This window comes from Oncorhynchus masou, chromosome 18 (genome assembly GCF_036934945.1).
Source record: "Oncorhynchus masou masou isolate Uvic2021 chromosome 18, UVic_Omas_1.1, whole genome shotgun sequence".
In the NCBI taxonomy this organism is placed as follows: domain Eukaryota; kingdom Metazoa; phylum Chordata; class Actinopteri; order Salmoniformes; family Salmonidae; genus Oncorhynchus; species Oncorhynchus masou.
In genome coordinates, this window is record NC_088229.1 from 61,630,626 (window position 1) to 61,656,109 (window position 25,484).

Genomic DNA, 25,484 nt, shown 5'->3' on the forward strand with positions numbered 1-25,484 from the left:
ACTCTTATGACCGCTGATAACAATTGATCAACAGGGCAACGAGAAATGTAAAAATGTATGAATACCAGTGATGGTGGGGAAAAAAATGGATTCAGATCCATTTCACAATATTATTTTGGATGATATTATATCGATACTTTGACTCCAAGTAAAGTACCGTAAGCTAACGCTAGTCAGCTTTAGCTGTGGCACAATTGCAGAAATTTTCTTTCAACTTTTTAAATAGCGAGCCAACAAGTTTTCATCACTTTTACTTCCATGACTGATCAAAACTCAAATTCACACCCCTTGACTTTTTCCACGTTTTGATGTGTTTCAGATACAGGCATCCTTCCTAACTCAGTTGCCGGAGAGGAAGGAAACCGCTCTGGGATTTCACCATGAGGCCAATGGTGACTATAAAACAGTTACAGTCTTTTGGCTGTGATAGGAGAAAATTGAGGATGGCTCAACAACATTGTAGTTACTCCACAATGCTGGTTGTGAGTGAAAAGAAGGATGTCTGTATAGAATACAAATATTCAACATGCATCCTGTTTTGAACAAGGCACTAAAGTAATACTGCTAAAAATGTGGCAAAGCAATTTTCTCCTGAATACAAAGTGTTACAGTGCATTTGGAAAGCATTCAGACCACTTTACTTTTTCCACATTTTGTTACATTACAGTTTTATTCTAAAATGTATTAAAAAAAATATATATATATATATATCATCAATCTACACACAATACCCTATAATGACAAAGCAAAAACACATTTGTAGACATTTTTGCAAATGTCTAAAAAAAATCTACAATCTACATAAGTACTCAGACCCTTGACTCAGTATTTTGTTGAAGCACCTTTGGTAGCGATTACAGCCACGAGTCTTCTTGGATATGACGCTACAAACTTGGTACACCTAGTTTTGGGGAGTTTCTCTAATTCCTCTCTGCAGATCCTCTCCATCTCTGTCAGGTTGGATGGGGAGCGTCACTGCACAGCTATTTTCAGGTCTCTCCAGAGATGTTTGATCGGGTTCAAGGCAGGGCTCTGGCTGGGCCACTCAAGGACATTCAGAGGCTTGTCCCGAAGCCACCCCTGCGTTGTCTTGGCTGTGTGCTTAGGGTTGTTGTCCTGTTGGAAGGTGAACATCCCAAGGATGATTCATGGGAACAGGTTGTACCTAAGCTCAATTTCGAGTCTCATCGTAAAGGGTCTGAATACTTACATAAATAAGGTATTTATTTTTATTTTGAATACATTTGCCCCCAAAAAATTCCACGGGTTTCACTTTGTCTTTATGGAGTGTTGTGTGTTGATTGATGAGATTATAATTTAATAATTTAAAAATCTGTTTTAGAATAAGGCTGTAAAGTAACAAAATGTGCAAAAAGTCAAGGGGTCTGAATACTTTCCGAATGCACTGTATCTTTGGGGCAAATCCAATAGAACACATTACTGAGTACCACTCTCCATATTTTCAAGCATAGTGGTGGCTGTATCATGTTATGGGTATGTTTGTAAGAAGGACTGAGGAGTTTTTCAGGATAAAAAGGAAACAGAATAGAGGAAAAATCATAGAGAAAAACCTGGTACAGTCTGCTTTCCATTAGACACTGGGAGATGAATTCACCTTTGTGCGAGATAAATTCACCTTTCTGCAGGACAATAACCTAATACACAAGGCCAAATCTGCACTGGAGTTGCTTACCAAGAAGACAGTGAATGTTCTTGAGTGGCCACGTAACAGTTTTGACTTAAATCTGCTTGAAATCTATTACAAGACATGAAAATGGTTGTCCTGCAATGATCAACAACCAATTTGACAGATCTTGAATATTTTTTTCATAGAATAATGAGTAAATGTTGCACAATTCCGGTGTGGAAAGCAATTTGAGATTTACCCAGAAAGACTCACAGGTGATTCTGTGGGGGCGGCAGGTAGCGCGTTAGAGCGTTAGAATAGTAACCAAAAGGTTTCAAGATCAAATCCCTGAGCTGACAAGGAACAAATCTCTTGTTCCACCACTGAATAAGGTTACTCGTCTAACGCTCTAACCACTAGGCTACCTGCAGCCCACAGAATCCCCCGTGAGTCTTTCTGGGTAAGTCTCAAATAGTGTTAAGATTTCCCTTCACTGGAACTAAGGGGTCAAGCCTGAAAAACAGCCCCAGACCATTATTCATCCTCCACCAATCTTTACAGTTATGCATTCGGGCAGGTAGCGCTCTCCTGGCATCCACCAAACACAGAATTGTCCGTCGGCCTGACAGATGGTGAAGCGTGATTCATCACTCCAGAGAACGCGTTTCCACTGCTCTAGAGTCCAATGGCAGTGAGTTTTACACCACACCAGCCAACACTTGGCATTGCATGGTTATCTTAGGCTTGTGTGCGGCTGCTTGCCCATGGAAACTCATTTCATGAACCTCCCGACGAACAGTTATTCTGCTGACGTTGCATCCAGAGGCAGTTTGCAACTCTGTAGTGAGTGATGCAACCATGAGCTTGTGTGACCTACCATTTCGCGGCTGAGCCGTTGTTGCTCCTAGACGTTTCCCACTTCACAATATCAGCACTTACAGTTGACCGGGGCAGCTCTAGCAGGGCATACATTTGACGCACTGACTTGTTGGATAGGTGGCATCCTATGAAGGTGCCACACTGAAAGTCACTAAGCTCTTCAGTACGGGCCATTCTACTGCCAATGTTTGTCTATGGAGATTGCATGGCTGTGCGCTCAATTTTATACACCTGTCAGAAATGGGTGTGGCTGAAATATCCAAATCCACTCATTTGAAGGGGTGTCCAGATACTTTTGGCAATGTGGTGTTTTAGTGTTTTTTAAAAATTTCTTCCACTTTGACATCAAACAACGACAATTAAATACATTTTAATCCCACTTTGTAACACAATAAAAATGTGATAAAAGGGGTGTGGGGTGTGTCATGGGGTGTGAACACTTTCTGAAGGCACTGTAGAATCGTGAGAATCAATTCCCAGCCCTAATAAATACCACCCATCTGAAATCTGACAGCAAAAAAACGTCTGAATGCAGATGTCACAAAGCAATTTGAGAGGGGGCTACATACAGTAGTCATGTGAGCTTGCCCTGGGATACTTGTGTGTGTGAATAGCGTAATACTACAGCTGTGATAGAACAAAACACCGGCACATCTTTCATCAGTCATCATCGCATCAAAAATGTGCCTCAAATGAATGCGTCGTTTTCCACAATCACCCCCTTTCCTTCGACCCCACCGCGGGGATGTTTACAGATAGCTATCATTCTGTCTTCTTCACGTTTTGCGTTTGGACACGTTTCAAAAGACCAGGGCTTTTTATCTCGCCTCATGCTGTGAGGAAATTTGCTCCTTAATGGCTTTCAAAACAGGAAGCCCGACAATAAAAACTGGAAAATGAGAATGCAGTCCTTTCAGAAGAGGCATTCTTCGTAGTGTTGGAGAATTGTATTCTGAGTGCACGTCACTGTGGTGCCAACTGTGTCAGTCACAATGACCTTCGCCTGCCAGCACAACTTAATACTACAACTGGATACCAAATTAAAGTCTGAATGCTGTTTATGGCATTCTTACTGTAGTATATTTCACAACCCAATCCCCTGCCTCCTCTATGGAATTCATGCCCACTGAGTCTGTCCTGGACATGCCATGAGTAAGCTAGTCCTTCTGTGCACCAACACAAAAAAAGAGACCAGAAAGACAGCTACATGCGCTTCTGCACAGTTGGATAAAAACAAACCTTAAGCGCACAACACAACTTCCCCAAATAACTTTTTGTTTCAAAAATGTTCTGAAGTGGGGTTTTTTTTCTACTCTCCTCTCTCTCTCTCTGGGTAAAACAAATCCCTAATTTCCGGCCCCAAAAACCCCCCCTCCCCTTTCTCCCTCCCCGTGTGCCCTTTCCGTGTGTGGAAGTGTTCCCTCCCATTGATTCTTCTCAGCCAGGGCCCTTCCTTGACGGTGTCATCTCCTGCGCCATCCTTCCTTTTAACCGTGCTTTTCTCTAGTGGCGTAGTGTGCTAAACCGTCAGAGAGGAGTGGGAGAAGAAAAGAAAAGCTGATACATGCGGTCCAAAGTTTCATCTATTGATTTCTGTTTGATGAGATGGTGGGGGGGGGGGGGGGGACAGTTCAAAGCTGCGGAGATTCCGTTTTGATCACCACTACAGTAGTGGTGTTTGTTAGTAGGGGCAGTAGTAAACAGTAGACAAAGACTGTATACGTGAATTTGTGTGCGTCTGCCTGTGAATTCCTTTGACTCTGCGTTGTGTCTTGTTCACGCCCAGATTCCATGCGGTCAGTAGGTTCATTAAAAGTCGTGAAAACATGCAACGGCTTTATGACACGCTGGTATGCGATCATTAGAATGTGCCGGCACGTGACCTACTGTACACGGCCCATCGCTATGGAGCTAAACGGTAGACCAAGTGAATACATTCGCTAACTCGATGCGCGGTTTTAAATTGCAGACACAGGGAGCAACACATAAAGAAAATCACTACTATTCAACTAATTGAGAGTTACATGAGCTGGAGTGACAGGCAGAGGAAGCGTGACAGCAGAGGAAGAAAGAGAAGAACAAAGGTAGTCTTTGCAGCGTCCATTCATTTCCCCCATTGTGGAGCAAGATACGGAGAGCCAGGGAAACAGAGTCAAAAGGCAGCACGGTCAGAATGCTGGGTAAGGTAGCAACTACAGAAAGGGAGAATGGGATGGCGGGAGTCTTTGCAGTGTCCATTCATTCCCATGATGAGCCAGAGCTGTAGACTCTCACGCAGTGCTCCCCACTCTGCTCGTCCTCTCTGTGATGTGCAGCTATGTCCACTGGGGGCTACAATTAGCCAATCAAACTCAATCCAGCCGAGACTCGGCGCCGCCTCTCAAACCCCCTCGCTCTCTGGAGCCTACTCCTCCAAAGAGACGGGCAACTTGTAAGACTGGGGGAGGTAGCCTTTGAAGTCCCAGGCGCTGCCGAGGCCTCCCTTTTTGCTCATATCAAGGGTGAGGAGACGTAACAATTAAAATGGCAAGAGGCAGGCACCACGGCACGCATGCACAGCACACAGGCTCGTGCCCATGCAGGAGAGCTCGTGTGCCGTGAGCACGCCCGCTCAGGAGAAGGTGGGCCACAATGGAGGAGAGGCAAGCTAGGTGTTAGCATGGTGGCTAACGGGTTAGCACTGACAGAAACTGGTACAAGCGATGAAGGATCTTGACACATATTTCCTAGTAGCGTCTTTTCCATCCATCTCAATTTTCTCTCTGTTGCTTCTCTGTCATTACCTCCCTTTCATCAACACAATTGGAGTCATCCGTCTTAGTGGTAGTGACTAAAGCCTAGATGGCCTGTAACGTATGTGACTCCATGTTGCATAAGACACAGCTTTACTCCTCTCAGTGGCAACCTTCCAGGTAATTACACAGCACTGACTACCAGCCCAGATAGAGAGCGTGCACACACACACACACACACACACACACACACACACACACACACACACACACACACACACACACACACACACACACACACACACACACACACACACACACACACACACACACACACACACACACACACACAGACAGACAGACAGACAGACAGGCAGGCAGGCAGGCAGGCAGGCACGCACGCACACACACACACACACACACACACACACACACACCTCCCCTACAAATGCAGAATCAGTCTGACACACAGCCAGTCACAAACCCACATCATTTTAAGGAGGCAATCATACCCTGTTCCCCAATCCCCATATACTGCGATCCTCCCCTGTCAACTCCTTTGCCTTGAGTCTGCTGTGCTATAGCCTACAGTATACCAGGACTGACTTTGCTATATGGTGCAGGGTCATCTATAGTTTAAACAGGTGTGGTTACGCAGATGCAACAGAACATGTGGACTGTATTAGCTACAGCAGTGGTCACCAACCATTTCCAAATCAAGACCACTTTCGCAATCAAAAAGCAAGCAGAGATCTACCACTCATTTTCTTTTAAACATTACTTTTTTTTTTACATGAACCTAATAAAAACAGTTCTGTAAAAATTAGGTTTGTGCATTAGGCCTAATACATTATCACAGCATATTGGCTATATGTCTGGCCTGCCAATATTGTTCTTCTCAGACCATATTATATTTCACAACTTGAGCTTTAGATCAGTTGGTGAGCGCACTTGCGAGGCACAGCTGAGCATAAATTGAAAACATTTGCAAATCATTTAATTTTTTTATTTTACTGGACTGATGGTACCTGCATCTGATGATCATGATGCTTTCGAGACAACCGGGAACTCGGGGAAAAAACAAGGTCAAGTCATGACATCAGTCATTTTCAGGTTCGAAAGTTGGAGGTCTAGAAAGTTGCCAGAGTATACGACTTGGAATTCCGAGTTGGATAACCGTTCAAAACTATTTTTCCCAGTCGGATCGTGAGTTCCCAGTTGTCTTGAACACTCGGAAGTCAGATTTCCAGAGTTTCCCGAGTTTTGAACACGGCATGACCAGAGAAAGTGAAATATTCCTTAAAGTAGACACGACAAGCAGGGCTATCGATACACTTGTCTTCTCATTCATTGCAGATGCAGCGCGAGCGGAAGAAGGGAGAAGCATGTTTTTAAAGGTATTAAATCTTAAGTAGAATAGCATTAACGGTTTCTGTGGCCGGGGTGGTGGAATCTCTAGGTGATATGAACTATCCGATTAGCCAGCGCAGCAGGCACACTCTATTAAGATACAGATCTCCCGGTCCGCCAGGTAGGCAGTTTCTCTTTTCATAAAAATTAAATAGTTCAAATGGAAACACTTTTCTTACCCGGTGCGCAGGGATTCTGAATCAAGCACACCTACCACCAACAGCACAACGCAAACATAAAAAGAAAAATAAGAAAAGCAAGCCTTTCACAGCCTTTAAAGTTGGCTTTTCTACAGAAATGTTTGGTGATTGACTAGGAATGCCTTGAAGAGCGACCAGTCGAGCGCGATCGATCATTTGGTGACCGCTAAGCTACGGCAAGGAACAGCAGCCAAAAAGAGCTGAACCAGAGTTTTACTGTAGCACCCGTCAAGACAAGAGCTGAACCAGCGTTTTACTGTAGCATCCGTCAAAACAAGAGCTTTACCTGCGTTTTACTGTAGCATCTTTCAAGACAAGAGCTTAACCAGCGTTTTACTGTAGCATCTTTCAAGACAAGAGCTTAACCAGCGTTTTACTGTAGCACCCATCAAGACAAGAGCTTAACCAGCGTTTTACTGTAGCATCTGTCAAGACAAGAGCTTAACCAGCGTTTTACTGTAGCATCCGTCAAGAGAAGAGCTTAACCAGCGTTTTACTGGAGCAGTCCATCAAGACAAGAGCTTAACCAGCGTTTTACTGTAGCATCAGTCAAGACAAGAGCTTAACCAGCGTTTTACTGTAGCATCTGTGAAGACAAGAGCTTAACCAGCGTTTTACTGTAGCATCCCTCAAGACAAGAGCTTAACCAGCGTTTTAGCATCCGTCAAGACAAGAGCTTAACCAGCGTTTTACTGTAGCATTCCTCAAGGCAAGAGCTTAACCAGCGTTTTAGCATCCGTCAAGACAAGAGCTTAACCAGCGTTTTCCTGTAGCATCCCTCAAGGGTGCTCTTTTAGCAGCTTGTCAACAAACTGCATGATAGTGATAGAAACAAAAATAACTAATGCATAAGCTTGCATTTAATTGCAAACATAAATTGGACATCAGTTCTGAGTACATAGCACTGCAAGTCATGCTTCATAAAACAAGGAAGCATTCTGTCTTTTGTCTGTTATTTTAGACTTCTCTAAAGGCAGAATCCCATAAAAGAAAACACAACGGCTATGGTCTCAATGAATGCCAGTGAGAATCCACTGAGCCATTCAGGCTGCCAGTTGATTTATCCATGCCTCACTACACACCAATCAGCTTGCCCGCCCGGCCACACCACCAGCCAGTCACTTGTCTGCCATTTCAACACAAGATGGAGACAGTGCCAAAAGTTCTAATTAAAATCTCCATTCACCAAGACGTGTGAGGGAAAGAGCCCAAATGCTGGTCTTTCCAACAAAGTCGAGGAAAACAACCAATTCTGCGACAAGCCGCATCTTCTCGGTTATTGCCGAGCACCAAATAAATAAGCATGAAGAGGAGGGGGAAGGGTGGCGACATCTTGTTACGGAGGAACAGAGCATGTAGCAGATAACAGAGTGACAGTGTTCAAAGAGACAGTGTTCAAAGAGGCAGGCCGGTAAAACTGGAGCAGATACGACATCATCGCCTCACTGTCCCTTAATCAGCATCTGAAGAGCAGCCTGTCGCGTGTCTGCAAAACCACGCCTGTCTCACTCCAATCACAACGCTTAACGTGCTTTTAATTTCAAATCTCACACACACACACACAAACAACTGTCACACAGCCACTCGGGCTGTGCTGCATCCATGCTATTTATTTTACTCAGAAAGGATGTTAACAAGACAAATGAATGAATATATACACAAATAATGTATTTAGATAACGTTAATAATGTATGAAAAGTAAGCTGCTGTTTTTCCACTGCTGAGGACTTTGATGGTGGGTTCATTATGGTGGGTTAATTAACTCTTGTACGTGCTTTTGTTTACAGTCTGGTTAGTGTCTGGTGCACATGGCATTTCTACTTGCCCATCAGCAGTGTGAAATGTTGCCTGAAACAATATTGTATCCACTAGCTATATTCTATATTAAATATTATAAACTGGGTGGTTCGAGCCCTGAATGCTGATTGGCTGAAAGCCATGGTATAACAGACCGTATACGACAGGTATGAACCCAACAATATTTGTAATTTCTAATTACATTGGTAACCAGTTTATAACAGCAGTAAGGCAACTTGGGGGTTTGTGGTATATGGCCAATATACCACGGCTAAAGTCTGTATCCAGGCACTCCGCATTGCGTTGTGAATAAAGGTTTCAGCATGCTTCAGTTCTGCTAGCTTCAGCTAGTCAAAACAAGTGCGTGTGCTCGCATACTCCCTTTAAAAGAACTTTGCTTGAAAAAAAAAGTTCCGTCAATTTTGAAACGCCGTTGCCAGTATAAACTTCCTCAAAATAATCAGAATGAATCTAAGATAATTCAATAAATCTGTCATGAAATTTGACTTTTTTTGCAGAGGAGATCTTAGCCACACAAATGTACATCTATCTAAGATGTACAGTATTTCTCAATACAAATGTGCATGAAAACAATTCGTCGCCCGTTGAATGACAACAAAGACTTTATTGAAGAATCCCTACAGTTGACCAATCACCGACGAAGGGGTGTAACATTTTGGCTACCGATTTAGGGCTTGCCTCCCCCAAAAATATTGTGTGCCCGAACAGCCGAAAAAACCCTTACCGAAGTCCAAAACAAACCAAAACGTAAAAAAAATATATTGCTGTAGTATATGCACAAACTCTTCCGAAATGTTTCGGCTCAGAACTGCCCTTAGCGGTGGTATATTGGCCATATACCAAACTCCCTCGTGCCTTATTGCTTAATTATAATACAGGCAGGCACCACATTACTACAAGACAAAATAGCTCGCTCAATCAAGCATGATGGTCTTGTAAGTATAAAAGATGTTTTTTTTTATTCAGTGCCCTCCATAATTAACGAACAGTGAAGACTTTTTTCTTCTTTTGGCTCAAAACTCAAAACGTTTGAATTTTTATTTTTTTATTTTTTTTATTTCACCTTTATTTAACCAGGTAGGCTAGTTGAGAACAAGTTCTCATTTACAACTGCGACCTGGCCAAGATAAAGCATAGCAGTGTGAACAGCCAACAGAGTTACACATGGAGTAAACAATTAACAAGTCAATAACACAGTAGAAAAAAAAGGGGGAGTCTATATACAATGTGTGCAAAAGGCATGAGGAGGTAGGCCTATAATTACAATATTGCAGATTAACACTGGATTGATAAATGATCATGTACAGGTAGAGATATTGGTGTGCAAAAGAGCAGAAAAGTAAATAAATAAAAACTGTGGGGATGAGGTAGGTGAAAATGGGTGGGCTATTTACCAATAGATTATGTACAGCTGCAGCGATCGGTTTGTTGATAAGATAGCTGATGTTTGAAGTTGGTGAGGGAGATAAAGGTCTCCAACTTCAGCGATTTTTGCAATTCGTTCCAGTCACAGGCAGCAGAGTACTGGAACGAGAGGCGGCCGAATGAGGTGTTGGCTTTAGGGATGATCAGTGAGATACACCTGCTGGAGCGCGTGCTACGGATGGGTGTTGCCATCGTGACCAGTGAACTGAGATAAGGCGGAGCTTTACCTAGCATGGCCTTGTAGACGACCTGGAGCCAGTGGGTCGTGCATTTGGTTTTACTAGCGTTTAAGAGCAGTTGGAGGCCACGGAAGGAGTGTTGTATGGCATTGAAGCTCGTTTGGAGGTTAGATAGCACAGTGTCCAATGACGGGCCGAAATCGTATATAGAATGGTGTCGTCTGCGTAGAGGTGGATCAGGGAATCGCCCGCAGCAAGAGCAACGTCATTGATATATTTTCGAGAAAATGTTTGCCTCCCTACCATTGGAGGAAGTACAGTTCCCCTCAGCCCAGTCAAAACTGTTAGGTGTCTGGCCCCCAATGGTGGAACAAACTCCAGTGTGGTGATGCCAGGACAGCGGAGTCAATCACCACCTTCCAGAGACACCTGAAACCCCACCTCTTCAAGGAATACCTAGGATAAGATAAGTAATTCTTCTCACCACCCCCCCCCCCTTAATGATTTAGATGCACTATTGTAAAGTGGCTGTTCCACTGGATGTCAGAAGGTGAATTCACCAATTTGTATCAGGGAATCGCTCTGGATAAGAGCGTCTGCTAAATGACTTAAATGTAAATGTAAATGTAATTGAACCCTGTGGCACCCCCATAGAGACTGCCAGAGGACCGGACAGCATGCCCTCCGATTTGACACACTGAACTCTGTCTGCAAAGTAATTGGTGAACCAGGCAAGGCAGTCATCCGAAAAACCGAGGCTACTGAGTCTGCCGATAAGAATATGGTGATTGACAGAGTCGAAAGCCTTGGCAAGGTCGATGAAGACGGCTGCACAGTACTGTCTTTTATCGATGGCGGTTATGATGTCGTTTAGTACCTTGAGTGTGGCTGAGGTGCACCCGTGACCAGCTCGGAAACCAGATTGCATAGCGGAGAAGGTACGGTGGGATTCGAGATGGTCAGTGACCTGTTTGTTGACTTGGCTTTCGAAGACCTTAGATAGGCAAGGCAGAATGGATATAGGTCTGTAACAGTTTGGGTCCAGGGTGTCACCCCTTTGAAGAGGGGGATGACTGCGGCAGCTTTCCAATCCTTGGGGATCTCAGACGATATGAAAGAGAGGTTGAACAGGCTGGTAATAGGGGTTGCGACAATGGCGGCGGATAGTTTCAGAAATAGAGGGTCCAGATTGTCAAGCCCAGCTGATTTATACGGGTCCAGGTTTTGCAGCTCTTTCAGAACATCTGCTATCTGGATTTGGGTAAAGGAGAACCTGCAGATTCTTGGGTGAGGAGCTGCGGGGGGGCCGGAGCTGTTGGTCGAGGTTGGAGTAGCCAGGCGGAAGGCATGGCCAGCCGTTGAGAAATGCTTGTTGAAGTTTTCAATAATCATGGATTTGTCGGTGGTGACCGTGTTCCCTAGCCTCAGTGCAGTGGGCAGCTGGGAGGAGGTGCTCTTGTTCTCCATGGACTTCACAGTGTCCCAGAACTTTTTGGAGTTGGAGCTACAGGATGCAAACTTCTGCCTGAAGAAGCTGGCCTTAGCTTTCCTGACTGACTGCGTGTATTGGTTCCTGACTTCCCTGAACAGTTGCATATCGCGGGGACTGTTCGATGCTATTGCAGTCCGCCACAGGATGTTTTTGTGCTGGTCGAGGGCAGTCAGGTCTGGAGTGAACCAAGGGCTGTATCTGTTCTTAGTTCTGCATTTTTTGAACGGAGCATGCTTATCTAAAATGGTGAGGAAGTTGCTCTTAAAGAATGACCAGGCATCCTCAACTGACGGGATGAGGTCAATGTCCTTCCAGGGTACCCGGGCCAGGTCGATTAGAAAGGCCTGCTCACAGAAGTGTTTTAGGGAGCGTTTGACAGTGAACTCAAACCATAACTATGAGGTTAAAGTGCAGACTGTCAGCTTTAATTTGAGGGTATTTTCATCAGGTGAACTAGTGATCAATTACAGAACTTTTTGTACATAGCCCCCCCCCCATTTTAGGGGAGCAAAAGTACTGTGACAAATTCACTTATATGTGTATTAAAATAGTAAAAAGTTAAGTATTTGGTCCCATATTCACAGCAGGCAATGACCATATCAAGCTTAATATACACATTTGTTGGATGCATTTCCTGTTTGTTTTGGTTGTGTTTCAGATTATTTTGTGTTTATATATACATATATATATATATATATATATATATATATATATATATATATATATATACACAGTTGAAGTCGGAAGTGTACATACACCTTAGCCAAATACATTTAAACTCAGTTTTTCACAATTCCTGACATTTAATCCTAGTAAACATTCCCTGTCTTAAGTCAGTTAGGATCTATATTTTAAGAATGTGAAATGTCAGAATAATAGTAGAGAGCAGCTACTATTTTATTTCTTTCATCACATTCACAGTGGGCCAGAAGTTTACATACACTCAATTAGTATTTGGTAGCATTGCCTTTAAATTCTTTAACTTGGGTCAAATGATTCGGGTAGCCTTCCACAAGCTTCCCACAATAAGTTGGGTGAATTTTGGCCCATTCCACCTGTCAGAGCTGGTGTAACCGAGTCAGGTTTGTAGGCCTCCTTGCTAGTACATGCTTTTTCAGTTCTGCCCACAAATGTTCTATATGATTGAGTTCAGGGCTTTGTGATGGCCACTCTAATACCTTGACTTTGTTGTCCTTAAGCCATTTTGCCACAACTTTGGAAGTATGCTTGGGGTCATTGTCCATTTGGAAGACCCTATTTCGACCAAGCGTTAACTTCCTGACTGATGTCTTGAGATGTTGCTTCAATATATCCACATAATTTTCCTACCTCATGATGCCATCTATTTTGTGAAGTGCACCAGTCCCTCCCGCAGCAAAGCACCCCCATGCTTCACGGTTGGGATGGTGTTCTTCGGCTTGCAAGCCTCCCCCTTTTTCCTCCAAACATAATAATGGCCATTATGGCCAAACAGTTCTATTTTCCGACCATATTTCTACAAAAAGTACGATCTTTGTCCCCATGTGCAGTTGCAAACCGTAGTCTGGCTTTTTTACGGTGGTTTTGGAGCAGTGCCTTCTTCCTTGCTGAGCAGCCTTTCAGGTTATGTCGATATAGGACTTGTATAACTGTGGATATAGATACTTTTGTACCTGTTTCCTCCAGCATTTTCACAAGTTCTGTTGCTGTTGTTCTGGGATTGATTTGTACTTTTTGCACCAAAGTACGTTCATCTCTAGGAGACAGAACGCGTCTCCTTCCTGAGCGGTATGATGGCGGCGTGGTCCCATGGTGATTATACTTCCGTACTATTGTTTGTACAGATGATTGTGGTACCTTCAGGCGTTTGGAAATTGCTCCCAAGGATAAAGTCTTGGCTGATTTCTTTTGGTTTTCCCATGATGCCAAGAAAAAGGCACTGAGTTTGAAGGTAGGCCTTAAAATACATCCACAGGTACACCTCCAATTGACTCAAATTATGTCAATTAGCCTATCAGAAGCATCTAAAGCCATGACAAACATTTCTGGAATTTTCAAAGCTGTTTAAAGGCACAGTCAACTTAGTGTATGTACATTTCTGACCCACTGGAATTGTGATACAGTGAATTACGAGTGAAATAATCTGTCTGTAAACAATTTTTGGAAAAATTACAAAAAACAAAAAAGTAGATGTCCTAACTGACTTGCCAAAACTATAGTTTGTTAACAAGAAATTTGTGGAGTGGTTGAAAAATGAGTTTAATGACTCCAACATAAGTGTATGTAAACTTCTAACTTCAACTGTACTTATATATTTATATATATATATAAAAACAATAATGAAGCTATATACAGGGAGTACCGGTAATGAGTCAATGTGCGAGTATACAGGTTAGCCGAGTTAATTTTGTACGTGTAGATAAGGGTAGAGTGACTATGCATAGATAATAAACAGCGAGTGGCTATTTGATTAATTGTTCAGCAGTCTTATGGCTTCGGGGTAGAGGCTGTTAAGGAGCCTTTTGGACCTAGATTGGAAATCAAATCAAATCTAATTTTATTAGTCACATGCACCGAATACAACCTTATAGTAAAATGCTTACTTACGAGCCCCTAACCAACAACATAGTTATTTTTTAAAATACGGATAAGAATAAGAAATAAAAGTAAAAAATGAAAGGGGGGAGGGGGGGCAATGCAAATAGTCTGGGTAGCCATTTGATTAGGTGTTCGGGAGTCTTATGGCTTGAGGGTAGAAGCTGTTTAGAAGCCTCTTGGACCTAGACTTGGTGCTCCGGTACCGCTTGCCGTGCGGTAGCAGAGAGAACACTCTATTACTAGGGTGGCTAGAGTCTTTGACAATTTTTAGGGCATTCCTCTGACACCACCTCGTATAGAGGTCCTGGATGGCAAGAAGCTTTGCCCCAGTGATGTACTGGGTCATTCGAACTACCCTCTGTAGTGCCTTGCAGTCGGAGGCCGAGCAGTTGCCATACCGGGCAGTGATGATGGTAAATAATGTATTGTGTCATTTTGGAGTCACTTTTATTGTAAATAAGAACATAATACGTTTCTATACACTTCCACATGAATGTGGATCCTACCATGATTACAGATAATCCTGACTGAATCGTGAATAATGATGAGTGACAAAGTTAGATGCACAAATATCATACCCCCTGAAAAAATGCTAACCTCCCCTGTTATTGTAATGTTGAGAAGTTAGCATGTCTTGGGGGTGTGATATTTGTGCCCCTCACTAATCACTATTCACGATTAATTCCGGATTATCTGTAATCATGGTTGCATCCACATTAATGGAACAGGAGATGGAGCGTACTGGAATTTATTATGGATGTTAGAAACTGAGTTTTTCTGATGCGTATTTGCACACTGCAGTCAGTGCACAACCGGCGCACTGTTTACATGTAACGTTAGCTAGCAATTCGTTTTCTCAGCTACAGTTTGAGTTGTGTCCTGTCTGAGAGTGAAATGTGGATAACTCTTACTGAAGCTTGGAGTATGGATTAGCTAGCTAGCTGGTGTTGCAAAAGCCAATTGCATGCATTGTACGGTAGCAGTGTCACAATTTGTCCAAAGTTTGGTGTTGGTTTTGAACTAATGTACTAGCTAACGTAAACTCACTCACTTTTGTACATCGCCTTGGTCTGTACAATTGCCTTTATTTTAGTGCCCCAAAAATGAAAATACTTCCAGATCAACTGTAATGTCAATATCATTGTAAAGCCCAATTTCTCCCCCTTCCAACAGAATCAATTACATGACCTAAACGCTGCCAGTTTCTGCATAATTCTAGAGGGCAATGAGCCCCATCGGGTCTTTTTAAAAATGGCGGGTGGGGAAATGAAACTAATGTGTGATAGTGAGAAGGAGAGATGTTGTGTGGGAAAATAGCTTTTTTTCACTCGATCTGTCCAACTTATAACCTTATCGCCTCTAAAATGTAAATAAAACACTATAAAGAGTTTATATAATGTGTCATTACATGCGTATTTGAAGGTTTGTGTCGAATTTGAATCGGGTTTTTAGGGAGGTGGTAAAGTGATCTTAGAAGTAAACAGCGGCTTTGAGAATGATGATCGCATACAATGATGACGCAAAAAATGGCTAGGTATCCCACCTTACCCCTGTCACTGTCCATTTCTTGTTTTTAAAGAATGAGAGAAGTGCTACACCTGGTGGAGAGAGATTGTAAGACAGAAATAGTTGCTTTGTGCGTGCTGTACGTTATGACATGACACATCACGATGTAACGGAGGGTCCGTTTTTCAACTTTTCTCCAATACTATAGAGCCATTACCATGTCGATCAACGCTTGAATAGAAACCTAGTTCACACCCCCAATTTTGAAGTCAACACAGTCGCTACAGTCCCATTAGTTTTCTTTGTAGTCTCGTTTGAATGTTGCAGTTGCGCACATTTGTACGGAATGGGATGAGTTTACATTAGCTATGTTTTGTGGGAAAATGTAGGACTCCCATTTGGATATGAGCTAGCAAACGTTAGCTAGCTTCTGTGTCACGGTCAGCTGTTTTGTGTATAAATCTTCCATAACCAAAAAATAGCTAGCTACCTTTCTTTGCTTGTTCATTAGCTAGCTAGCTTTCAGTTGACTGGTGTCAGCTAGTTACAGAGGCTAGCTGCTGGACTTTGGACAAGTAAGCTAATGTTGGCTAGCTAGCTACCTAGCTATTCAAAATATCTGTTTGTATTTGTTCATTGTGGTATTCAGCTTGAATACCACCATATCGCTCGCTATCTACTGTAGCCTGTGTTTGTTCTCATACTTTTCTTATGACTGGTATCCTGGTGAAGCTGTGTTGTTGCCGAGCCACCGAATTTCTTGACCTGGTGTTAGAACTCTGAAAAATATATTAGCATTGTCAGAAATGCTACAAGAAAGGTAGCACGTCAATGGCATGTGAGAGTGATAAAGTATGCATTTAATCAAAACTGTTGCCCCTACAAACGTATTCAGTCCGAAAAGGTGGCAAGTCTAATGGTCATTTTATGGACACTTTAGTCTCGTTCTTATCCAACGCCTAGATATTGAGCTTGGCCGGGGCAAATTTGTTTTATTTTTTCCTAATGCTAACGACCCTGTTCAAAATCTGGTATATGGTTGCGGTGACGGCTAACAACGAGAGCCAGGGAGTTACCTCATCAACATTAGTGTCATATGTTAAAGGGCTGCAGAGTGTTCTAAGGCACTGCATCTCAGTGCTAGAGGCATCACTACTACTGTATCACAACCGGCCGCGCAATTGTCCCAGCGTCGTCAGGGTTAGGGGAGGGTTTGGCTGGGGTAAGCCATCATTGTAAAATAAGAATTTGTTCTTAACTGACTTGCCTAGTTAAATAAAAGTTTTAAAAATATATTTAAAAAATATGATATGATGGTAAGGAAATTTGAATTTAATATTGAGTTTCAACCAACGCCATACTATTGTAGCGCCGACCAGTGCGACAATAATAATGGATTTTCCTTAACAACATACCCATGTTTGGCCAATGTTTCCCTGACATGTATGGCCATTATGATTTAAGGATATTCCCTTACTTAGTGCACTTGTGGTATTCTCAGGTAGATTTAAGTGCCACGTTAATAAGCCCTTTAATCAGAGGTGATTCTTGGAGGGCTGGGGGGGGAATAAAAATAACAAACGTGCATACTTGCAGAAGTATGCAAGAGCATGCAAATACAATCACCTGCCTCGGTGTGAACTGTCACAAATATCCACAAAATTTTCAAAAAAATTGTCTGTCATTTTTTTTTGAGGATTCAGGAGACTAAAGAAGAGCCTGGCACTCAGGGATCATTGACTAAACTGACTGTGGAAAATAAAAACACAGCCAAACAAATAAAGAAAGTTCAGAGATGTCTTCACTGAAACTGCTGAGAAGAACAAAATAAAATAAATTGGAGGTTAGTCTCACTCAGGTTGAAAAACTCACTGAGGACAATACAAAACTATTCAGAAATCAGATACCGAGTGTTCTCAACTAATCCCCCTGACCCGCTCTCACGCCGTACGAGCAGGGAAACTAAACCTAATTCAGGGCGGCTTAAGTGCTCCCTGGAAACAGTCAGCATTCCACCGGCCAACACACACACACAGACAGACACACTCAGAGAGAGAGAGAGAGAGAGAGAGAGGATTTTAAACTTTGACTGCCACAGTGCATTCAACCGTAGCAATAAATTGTTGTTTGGGGCTGTGGGGTTCATCGCCTCTCCGTAGACTCCCAGCCCACACTACCCCTCTCAAAACATCCCACTCAAAATCTCTCACCCCAAACAAAGTGCGGCCACTGCAATCAGGCAAAGAAGCAGGCAGGGGATGGGTGCCAGTCTAGCCAGTGAATGTGATTCAAGAGGACAGCAGACAGTAGCACTATATACTTTTGGAGTCGAATATTAGAGATGTACATCCAGCTTCCTTTGGGTGCATTGCTATTTGACCCTGACCTTTGGACATCTTTCAGCCAGATACAGCAACACATAATCCTTAAAAGGAAAAGTTTACTTCTTTACAACCAAATCTCTATTGTTTATGTAAATGGCACGTTACAGCTAGAAGGGTCAAGACACTTATTTAGCGATTCCACTTGTTTTGGGGAAACTCATTCCTGTTCTGCAGTACGGGGGACTCTGAAATAACATGAATAAATGCTCCTAAAACACCCAAATATGTCCTTTTAGAAACAGCAACTCTCTCAGTATAGTGATTCAGGTCTTTAGATGTTATACGCATGAAATTGGGTCATTGCGAACTTTATCCGCAGCGTTATATTCCATTTTGTGCGACTCAAGACGTCTCCTCTAATCCAGCTGTTCCATTCTTGGGGTCGCCTGCTGCTAGAATGGTCACTCGAGTCGAAACAAAATGGAATATAACGTTGCGAATAAAGTTCAAAATGACACAATGTCATGCAAGTTTCTCAAAAACAAGTAAAATTGCAAAAGAAAGTGTCTGGACCCTTCTATAACATGTCAGGCGGCAGGGTAGCCGAGTGGTTAGAGCGTTGGACTAGTAACCGAAAGGTTGCAAGTCCAAATCCCCGAGCTGACAAGGTACAAATCTGTCATTCTGCCCCTGAACAGGCAGTTAACCCACTGTTCCTAGGCCGTCATTGAAAATAAGAATTTGTTCTTAACTGACTTGCCTAGTTAAATAAAGGTAAAATTAAAAAATAATTTACATCAAAAATAGAGATTTTGCAGTATTAAAAAAAACACACAATTCTCCTTTAATGAGAAATCTTTAAGACTTTAATTCTAGAGGGATCATCATTTACGTTATTTACAGTTTCTTTTCCTTTAACCTTCTGACCAAGTAAGTACTGGCTGTGATTTCATAGAGCACTAACACGAGTCATGACGCACACACAAACACATACTGTACTTTGGAGGCAAACACTGCTCCAAACTCTACAGGCGACCCGAGGGATATTCTCTATATTACTTAACCCGACTCTCATGTCAAAACTTCCTGGAGTAGGCATTTCTAAAGGAAAAACAAAGAGTTTCACAAAGTAATAGCGCTGTGTATAGTCCCACACAATTCAGTCTGGTAAGAAAGTGAGAACAGAGGGAGGAAGGAAGGATTTCAACAAAAACAAATCATTGGTTTGCTGAACAGATGTGTTTTAAAAACACCCTCCAAAGATTGAGATTTTATCTCCTGAGTCAATCAATTTTTTGTGTTGAGATAGGGACAATTCAATTGTCTCAATTTTGCAGTAACATTGGCAATAACTGACAGAGCAAGGAAATAAAATGTTTCATGCTTTGTTGGCGGCATCAGGGCTGGACTATAGGCTACTTGTAAAGTTATAGCCTAAATCTTCATGTTAACTCACTGTAATATGTTTTCCTCCTTTGCTGCCTTCCCATCGCCCCTCCTCCTATTCCTCCTCCTCCTTGGAACCAGTCATTCCATTCCTCAGCTGAGAAAAGGAGGTCACGTATCGACTTACCCAGCGTCCCTCTCCCTCTACAGCCACAAGACCCTTCAGAAGAACCCCCCCATTTCATTCCATCACTCTACCCAACCCGGAACAACACCTCCCCATTTCATTTCTTCCATACTAACCCTTCCCTCTCATTTCAATTCTTCCATACCCCCCGTTTCCCCCTTCCCGCCCAACCATGCCCTCAGCCCAATACTAATTGGTAAATCTGTTGAACCATAGCAGTTCCAACAATGAGACACCTGGAGTTCTGTCAAAACGAGTTTCCCTGTGAAACGCCCTCAAGAACTAATACAGTACATGGCCCCCTCTCCATCGCTCACAGCAGCCCAGCCACAGAATCAGATGGGCAGAGGAGGAGGGAGGGAGGGAGGGAGGGGGAGGGAGGGAGGGAGGGAGGGAGGGAGGGAGGGAGGGAGGGAGGGAGGGAGGGGGAGGGAGGGAGGGGGAGGGGGAGGGGGGGGAGGGAGGGAGGGAGGGAGAAGCAGGGGGATATAGAAAAAGTGCTTCATGTTAATGATCATTATTTGGAAAATTCGCAGTGGGATGTTTCACCAGGTCCCTGAAGACCAATATGCCAAATGAACGAATCTGTTTGCACACTGCACCATTATTTAAGGTCAAATTTTGATGAGACATTTTTCTATCTGACTGCAAAACTAAGCTACTATTTTAAAATGATCAGTGCCATCACTTTCTCGTCACTTTTCTAGTTTGCTCTCAAGCACAGAAACACACACGCACACACACGCCTGCAGTGTGTCACAAGGCGTGGTGTCTGTGATGTCATGTGCACCGGTGCTTGACAACCTTACTTGACCTGACGAAGACCACTAATGTAGCACACAAACAGACACACCTCAAATTGGATTGGGCAACCATACATCTACATCTTAGACAGAGAGACACAGACACCAACACATATGCAGACACACTGGTGCAGACAAACACATATTCAAGACTCACAAAGAAACACAGACATAGACACACCCAACAGAGCTCCTGCCTTGCCTAATCAAACAAGTTCTGGCAGACACTTTTTACTGAAGGGTGGGAGGGGGAATGAGGGATATCTCTCTCCACTTGTAAACAGTGTTTACATTAAAGGTTGTTCCCAAAAGTGTTTTTTCCAAGTGAAACATTTTTATTACTGACACGGTCCCAATGGAGTGTGGAAAATCAAGCAATTGATCAGTCGGAGCAACTCAGGCAGGAATCTCAAAAGAGTCCGGGATCCATACAAAGGAGACAACAATTAGTTTCCGACTTGGCTCCTCAATGACAACCCACGTCCCACAGTTCCTCTCACTCCCGTCATCAGGCTAAACGTGCAACCATGAGCCACAATCTAGCTTAGCGCCCACTGATCTGGCAGCAGTCAACAGTCAGCTCTGCAGATGAAGGATAGCCATTATGTCCTGCTCCATTCAAACGCTGACCGTTTGGGTACGTCAAGAAGGGAACCATAATTGAAAAGTAGTAATATAGAAATGAAACAGGCCCTGACTATTCATGGTCCGTTGATGGCTCCTGACGACAGGAGAACAATTCAGAAAAGAGAGAGAGAGAGAGAGAGAGAGAGAGAGAGAGAGAACGATAGAGAGAAAGAGAGAGAGAGAGAGAGAGAGAGATAGAGAGAACGATAGAGAGAAGAGAGAGAGAGAGAGAGAGAGAGAGAGAGAGAGAGAGAGAGAGATTCACACACTCCACTCCCTAGTTAACTTCTCGCTGGCTCTGCATTCAGATGCCGATAATAAAGAGAATCCTCTTCAAGACAGCTGCTAAGAGAAATAGATGAAAAGAGAACAGAAAGAGATTCTCTCTCCCGGATGGTAATTCAAACACGAACACAGAATACAGTCCTTCAGCAAAAGACTGGAAAACGATTGACATCTCATAATATGTGAAAAAAAGAATTAACAAAAACCTCAGAATAAATACACTATACTGTCTGACAGAGACCTTTGTGGACCTGAAATCATCAATCTATACCATGTTCAAACAGTAGAGACTTAAAGTAAAATACCACCAAAAACCTCAGAATAAATACACTATACTGTCTGACAGAAACCTTTGTGGGCCTGAAATCATCAATCTATACCATGTTCAAACAGTAGAGACTTTAAGTAAAATACCACCAAAAACCTCAGAATAAATACACTATACTGTCTGACAGAAACCTTTGTGGACCTGAATTCATCAATCTATACCATGTTCAAACAGTAGAGACTTAAAGTAAAATACCACCAAAAAATGACCTTTTTATATTTGTTTCATTAGTCTGTTGACATAGTCCCAAAATACCTACATTTCAAAATACACAAATCCTCCCAGTATGATGCATGTTGCATCCGCAGATGATTTCGATAGTTTGAAAGTTTTGGGACTATGTCAACAGCGGACTAATGAAACAAATACCCCCCAAAATATTGTCTGGGTGGAGTTTCCCTTATAATCAATAGACACTTTGGCACTGTTGTAAAGCAAAGGATGCTACAATCCTCTATCGACAGAGAGCGTAATGCTACCTCGAGAGTAAACATTCTAAACCATCTGATGTTAGCCACAAAGCCCCGTCAGCAAACGGAGCTGGGCTAAACCAACTATCATAACGCTAGAGTGGGTTATTAGCCCATTACTCACAAAACACGGTTCACAGTTTTCTAAATCAGGCTTGCCAGAGAACTACGAATGTATGTGTTGCACAAGACATCAGTACATATTTAGTGTGAGAACCAAGGTTAAAAAGAAAAGTCAATAGGGTACTTGAAACTTCAAAAGTATCCCCCAAAATATCTGCACCAGCCCCCATTACAGAGCAACAACAAAGCAAGTCAACAACAAAGCAAGCAACAGCACTCAAATCAGCAGCAAACACAACAACATAGCATGATTAGAATTATCATTAGAATTATGACTATTATTATTATTTTTTATTTTTTTTAAATCATCATCATCATCATTTGTCAGTTGTTATTTTGGCATCATCAACCAGCTAGCAAGATACTTGGAATTCAAAGTTCTCACCAACTGAAATTGGTGAAGGCTCAGATCTGACTGTCCGGGGAATTCCAAGCAGAAGGGCCCCTGAAAGGCAAAGACGGACGTTCCCGAGTCACACAATTATATCAGCTCACACACACACACACACACACACACACACACACACACACACACACACACACACACACACACACACACACACACACACACACACACACACACACACACACACACACACACACACACACCATCATCATCATCATCATCATCCTAGCCTACCAGGGACATGAATGCAAAGGAATGTGTTCTCACTTAAGCCTAATGCAGCCCCCCTTTTCACTAGCTAGGCTATTCATTTATTTAAAACTTCTATTTCCTTTCCTTTCCAGTGCCTCAGCTGCCTTCAGTGCCTTCTTTCTCTAGGGGTGCCTTAACTCTCCTTATACACACACACATTACACAGAGAGAATATGAGAACATGGGTTGGCTCTGGGTTGGCTACATGGCTGTTATACTGGCTGGCTAGTTGTTAACACTGGAGTAACTTGGCCGTTTCTTGCTGCTGGTTCAAAGACATTGACTTAGGAGACTGCAGCGTGCACTAGGGTGAACATGGGAAGATGTCTTCCAGTGCAGTTCGGTAGGTGTGCAGCTAACAACCAAATCACATTTTAAATCACTCTAAAAAATCAGGATATGAAGGGCATGGAAAGGGGAAAGGGGAAGAAAAGAGGGTAAATGAAGAGAAACAGGGAAGGAGATATAGAGTTCATGCATCAGTTTACAAAAGAAACGTGCACACTAATCACATTGTGCAAAGTCATTCAGACACACACACAACAAAACCCTACTGGACCACCTAGGTTAGTGTGTTTCTCCATATACTGAAACCTTACTGTCGTGTACAGGTCACTCTGCACTAAGGTCAATGAGTCAATTCTCGGAACAGGCTTACAGTATTTTCAGTGCTTACACATACATGCACACACATTCTAGATCTCCGTCACACATTCCCCAGGGTGGCCTTAGTTCACAAGGGTTATAACCGCTAAAATACCACTCAGAGGTAAAGAGGACAATGACTTCCCAACTATTCCTGTGAGTTTCAAAGCAGCTATCCACATTTCTCCGTGCAAATCAAATAACAGCGAACGGTGGAGAAAATAGGCTTCCCACTATTACAGGTCAGAATCTGGATGCTTCTTCTCTAGAGATTCCTCTGTCGTCTGCTTAGCAGCCTCTGACTGTCCTTGGGGTGTTCGTAAACAACTGGACATTCGGTGTCATAGGGAAACAATGACTTTGTCTAGATTACATTTCACTGAGTGAAACAGCAAACCCCTACTGCCCTCTAGTCACAGTTCCTATGATTGACACGCGTCTCGTCTCAGCTGGTCTCACATTTGGCACCTTAGTTGGTTGTGATGTCAGCCTGACAGTGCAATGTCTGGTCTGAGACAGTGGACAGTGCAAAGGCCTGGTTGGGTGCCCATAGGAGGCACAAAGCCCCCTGTCTCAGGGTGAGGCCATGTCTCCTACTAACAGCTCTGGTCTAAAGCAATGCTGCCACAACAACAGACACCACTGAACACATCTGTGATAACGCTACCACGGACTTTGCTCAGACTAGCTAGCCAGAGCTTACAGACTGTAGTAGAGGGTTTCTGAGCAAGGAATAGAGAAGAGAGAGAGAAAGAGAGACAGAGACAGGGAGAGATAAAGATCAAGAAAGAGAGAGAGAAATATCGATAGAGAGAGAGAGAACGTGAAAGAGAGAGAGAGAGAGAGACCTCGCCTCGTAAACAGTGAGGGTAGTGTCTCCAGTCTGTGACCCTGGGGGCGCTCATTAACAGTGAAGGAGGCCAGGATTTCACACCAGGGCTTCCAACCCACAGGGCTATTGTCTGTACAACCCAGGTGCACCGCGATTCAGAGGAAGGAGGCATATCTTTATTTAACTTGTCACAACGTACATAAAGATGGACGTAGAGTGGGCAAGAGGCCACTTCTTTTCTAAGGAGGACCGGCCAAGCCGTTCAGCCACAGTTGGGGACTGAGAAGTCATTGTGGGCATTTCCTGAACACATCTATTCTATTTCAAAATGTAGGGATGGGCACTTCATTTCAAGCCAGCTCCCACTCGTTTCTGTAGGTCTTCTTACAGTGCACTTTACACGGAGAGACAAACGGGCCTGCAACTTGAAAGCCGAGTGTTCATTGGTTAGAAAGCCTCAGGTGGGAGGTCTTGCCATACATAGATGTAATGGTCAGGTTCCATCACTTCCTCAAAGCTAATTATCATACACTCGGAATAGGCACACAACAGGACACTACACCTTTCTCTTACTCCCTCAAGTTCCATGTTCCACACTGCTCCTGACACACACACACACACGCAAGCACGCACGCACGCACGCAAACACACACACACACACACACACACACACACACACACACACACACACACACACACACACATACACACACACACACGGAAGCCCAATTGGGAAATGGTTAACACTCCAGCCCATCCCCTGTTGCCAGTGAAAGCCCAGAAAACAATGTAGACATTGTCTGGCCTAAACAAGACTCGAACAAAAGGACTGTGTGTGTGTGTGTGTGTGTGTGTGTGTGTGTGTGTGTGTGTGTGTGTGTGTGTGTGTGTGTGTGTGCACGTGCACTCTCTCACTCTCAAACATATGCGTATTTCTGCCCCAGTTCCCAGCATGTCAATTTAAGAAACAT

General features: G+C 43.2%; 1 protein-coding gene across 22 annotated transcripts in view; it reads right to left on the minus strand.

Moving 5' to 3' along the window:
• tcf7l2 (transcription factor 7 like 2) overlaps window positions 1–25,484 on the minus strand; it is a 124,301-nt gene that overhangs the window by 55,642 nt on the left and 43,175 nt on the right. For 16 of the 22 annotated variants that reach the window (XM_064924104.1, XM_064924109.1, XM_064924107.1 and 13 more), the window contains exon 5: window positions 22,764–22,823. The exons of the other annotated variants lie outside the window; for them this stretch is intronic. In XM_064924104.1, coding sequence (XP_064780176.1) covers window positions 22,764–22,823 — 60 coding nt within the window. The remainder of the gene's footprint in view (window positions 1–22,763; window positions 22,824–25,484) is intronic. 22 annotated transcript variants of the gene reach the window in all.